The following is a 4,380-nucleotide window of genomic DNA, read 5'->3' as shown; positions in this document are numbered from 1 at the left end:
GATGAAGAAATGAAGTACAAACCTCTTGGAAATTACTGGTAAAGAGCACTATGAACCAGAAGTGCTATACCTCTGCATACATCATAGATGAGGAAATCCTAGTAGTTAGTAGGAGAGTAATTTACTGTTTACTATGTATATTATTTTCTTAATTAATTTAATACTTGCAAAAGGGTCTAGACTGAATTTTTTTTAATGTTCTATAAAATATGGTCAATTGGCAGTGCAAGCTTCCCCATGTTGCTCTACCAATGTGCCTCAGGACTCATGTGAAGTCACCATCAAAAAAGGTTAAAAGATCATTCAGCTTCCTGGATCTGTCTTCTGGAGGAAGGTCCATCCAAGCCCAGCAGCCCGATAGGCTAGAATAGTTAAGGCACAACAGTTTGTTAGCCAATGGCACACAACAGTGATATGAGCAGCATCACATCAACCACTTTGACTCCCCAGCCTGAATGACCACATACATATTTACAGATGGGCCACCTGGTAGCAACCCCTGACACAAGCCTAGAACACAGCTTGAAATCATGCCTCTAGAGCCACAGTGGAATGCCTTAACTACTCTGCCACCACAACTTTATCTTCTGAATGAGCACCAACAAAGCCAATAAGACTACCAGTGGTGGTACTTTGGGTGATGTGGACACCTGTCAATGGCAAACTCTTCAAATATTCCTCTAAACAACTATCAGTTGGAAATAGCCAAGCATATATTTTAGAGGTCCTAGTACATATATAGAGAGATTTCTGTATAAGTAGCTGACAAATATATAAAATTAAACACTAACCATCATATTAACTGATAATTACACTCATGGTAGGAAAGAATGATAAAGAACACATTGTAATAAATGTCATTCTTCTGTTTTAAATTTTCTCAGAATCAGACAGAAAGCCTTGAAGACCATGAATTTATCCAACGATGCATCAAAATATGAGCAAATAGTAGAGATAGTGAAAGCATCCCTTTACATGGTAGATTTCATCTTCATTACCACAGTTACTTTGTTAATATTAAAGACAGTGCGCCACAACTCACCAATGAAGAAAGAAATTCAGTACTTTTTGCTGTGCCATCATCTCCTGTGTTGTTCTGTATTCTGCTGTTTTGGTCTTGTATACAACGCAATACGAGCCTTTGATGCGAAAAGTCCCCAACTTATTATGTGGATAATCTATGGAGTACAAATAGCAACTGGGGAAGGAGTACTAATAACTTTGACTTTGATGGCTCTTAACAGATGTCTTGCTGTATGTTGGCCTTTAAGATACTTACAGTTGGTACACTCATGGAAACACAAAGTCATAATTTGTGTTTGGATTACAACAATGCTCAAATCTACATGCTTGTTAATGATAGAAGGCATTGACAAGAATCCAGAAGATATATTCAAAACAGAACCTTCTTCCCTAACTGTTTTGGGTGGTGTTTTTGCAAGATCAACTGGAATTATTTTGATTTTATTTCTCATAATCACCATTATAATAAGCTACTGTCTCTTATGTACTGAAGGAATACAAGCTGGTCATTTCAATAGCTCAAATAGCAAAGCCAGAAAAACTGTGATTATTCATGGATTGCAAATGAGTTTGCATCTTCTTCCACCTTTAATAATAATAGCTGTTGAAAGAGGCTCTGACCCTACTATTTTACATTTAACAGCCTTTGTTTTTTTCTCATTTGCACAATGCCTGAGCCCTGTAGTTTATGGTCTACGAAACAAAGATCTGCAAATCAAGCTATTCAACAGACAAAGAAACATAGACGGACCATATACAGACCATACAACAAACAGTAATGCTATATAGAAGCTTCAGACAACAGGCAGCTGACTGATTTAGAGAAAAATAATATACTAGGTGGCCGCCTCAACACGAGATGCTGACTTTGTAGTCATTACTGTACAGTAGCACTGGTGAATGTCTTTTTTGTGGCACTACTGTGCAGTAGCTTACCTGCCAATTCAGCAGTGTGTGGAGCTCACAGCAAAAAGACCATGAAAATGGGGCCAGACACTGTAAGCAGCCCGCAATTTTTACTGTGCCTCCATGTGCTTAAATAGATCCCTGACTGTCTCAAAGTAGGCATGGAAAGACACACCCGTCCTGGCTTACAGAGAGCCCCCAAATCTCAAATGGCATCTCTCAAACAACTGACTAACAAACTCCCATCCTGAGGCACCAGCCCTTGCAATGGACCCAGTGGCTACTGTATCGCTACATCAATACAGACCACATCATCATTAGACCTAATAACAAGTGTAACATCCAAGGTTCATTCACCTGCAACTCCACCAATGTCATATATGCTATCACCTACTTAAAATGCCCCTCTGCCATCTACTTTGGGCACACAGAGAAATCTCAATGTATAAGAATGAATGAACATCAACTGCAGACAGACACAAAAGCCTGTGGCAGAACACTTCAGCCCCATGGATACTCCACCACTGACCTCAAGATTGCTGTTCTCAGACAAAAAAAAAAAATTAAAAAATCAGTTTGAACAGGAAATTGCAAAACCAGAATTCATCCACAAACCAGACCACGTTAAATAGGGACTGCGGATTCTTATCTCATTACCTGGATTAGCTTTTGTGACTCACTTTGTTCCTATGCATTTCCTTATTTGCCTTTCCCTCCTAGCACTGCTCCCCTCCCCCATCTCTCTCTCCCACCTTCTGCCCTCTCCCTTGTCTTTTATATTTTAATTTATCTCTCCTTATACTCTGTTTTTTGTACATCCTTTCACAGCATCTGATGATGTGGACTTAGGTTCACAAAAGCTTGTGCTCCCTACATGTATCTTATTTAGTTATATGTGAAGGTACATATCTACCCTGACTTCAGATGAACATGCCTAACTATCTCGCTTTGCAATGCAAAGAGCCAGAGAACAAGGTAAACTGAAAAACAATATGTGAGACAGAGTGCAGACTTCATCCAATGTTTGATAATGAGAGAGCTAAAACCCTTTCTTCCTGATTAGGAGAGAAGCCACATGTCTGCTGTCCCTGAACTGCAGTAAGAGAGTGAGGTGAAGTCCATCCAGAGGTAGCTGCTGATTAGAAGGGAAAATTAAAGCAGTTAAGTGGATAGAAGTTTCTGTCTTTCCAAACACAGAATCAACTTATTTCAGAAACTGGAGATTGGTTGCAGTGATACCTTAGAGACTAGCTCTCTCATTAACTGTCTAAGGTGCCACCCTGCCTTAACTTATTGCCTGACTTCAGAGTAATGTGGCTTACTACCTTTCCTCAGCAATTGTGTTTGTCCTAAGACCTGGAGAGTGGTAAAGACTGTGGGCTAGATTCCCAATTGATATAAATCAGTCTACTCTAATTGACTTCAGTGGAGCTATACCAGTTTATGCCAATTGTGAATTTGGCCTTTTGGCGGTAGGATTCTCAAACATTTAGGGCAGGGGTGGGCAAAATACAGCCCGTGGGCTGGATCCAGCCTACCAAGCACTTTCATTCAGCCTATGGCACCCACCAACAAATTGTGCCCTGCGCAGCCCTTCCACCCACAAGGGTAGGAGCAAGGCACCCACATGTACACATAGCCCCAAACATACCCTATTGCCTCACTCCCACCCTCCTGGGCAGAAGGGCCCAGCCAGCGTGCAGCTTCTGCAGGGGGCTGCTGCTGCCATTGCTGCAGCCCCAGGGACCTGCTCCACTTCCTCAGTCTCCTGCTGTCTCCTGACAGCAGGTAGGGGAGTAGGACTGAAGCTGAGCAGGAGTGCAGAGCGTGGGGCTGGGGCTGACGGCAGCACAGAGCCCATGCCCAGCTGGGCAGCGGTGGCATGGAGCTTGAGTGGGCAGCCATGTGGGTGTGAGGGAGGGCGTGGGGGGGACGCCCTATACTGCCCCCCAGTGTGCAGCACTGCACATCAGAGGGAACCTCCACCAGGCAGTCTATCACCAATGCTCCCCACCAGTGACACAGAGCCCCTGCACTTGCTGGGCATGTGAAGGAAGCCCCACATGCTGGAGCTGGCTGCCTTCCCCACCCCCCAGGGGAAGGTGCCTGGGGCTTCCCTCCCCTGCTGCTCAGCCTCAGTAGGGAAGCAGTTGGCTTCAGCATACAGGGCTTCCCTCCTGCGCCTGGCAGGTGTTGGGGATGCATGTGAGTGGCAGAGACCGCTGATGATACAGACTGCCCAGTGGAAGCTGCCCCCACTGTGCAGCACTGGCTGGAGCTGTGACCTGCTGGGCACCTGTGCCCTGTGTGCCCTGCCTGCTGCTGCTGTGCCATGGAGAGAATGGGGGGGGGGGGTCCCCTACACCCCACAAATCCCACACACCCACACACATACACACCATGCACGCATACTACACACACATATGCCCACACCCCACCATACATATCCCT

General features: G+C 44.5%; 1 protein-coding gene across 1 annotated transcript; it reads left to right on the top strand.

The window, feature by feature from the left end:
* The first annotated feature begins 887 nt into the window (after window positions 1-887).
* LOC109308719 (olfactory receptor 4K17-like) lies at window positions 888-2,698 on the top strand. Its single transcript, XM_019533138.1, has one exon. It carries the CDS (start codon window positions 910-912, stop codon window positions 1,810-1,812), a length of 903 nt encoding a protein of 300 aa, XP_019388683.1. The 5' UTR covers window positions 888-909; the 3' UTR covers window positions 1,813-2,698.
* The last annotated feature ends 1,682 nt before the right edge of the window (window positions 2,699-4,380 follow it).

This window comes from Crocodylus porosus, unplaced genomic scaffold (assembly GCF_001723895.1).
Source record: "Crocodylus porosus isolate Cpor-Errol unplaced genomic scaffold, CroPor_comp1, whole genome shotgun sequence".
In the NCBI taxonomy this organism is placed as follows: Eukaryota; Metazoa; Chordata; order Crocodylia; family Crocodylidae; genus Crocodylus; species Crocodylus porosus.
Note: the sequence above shows the minus strand (reverse complement) of the source record. Positions and strands in the feature narration are given on the sequence as shown.

Excerpts from the sequence above, each read along its gene's own strand:
- LOC109308719 (XM_019533138.1), top strand. The coding sequence starts at position 910 with ATGAATTTATCCAACGATGCATCAAAATATGAGCAAATAGTAGAGATA.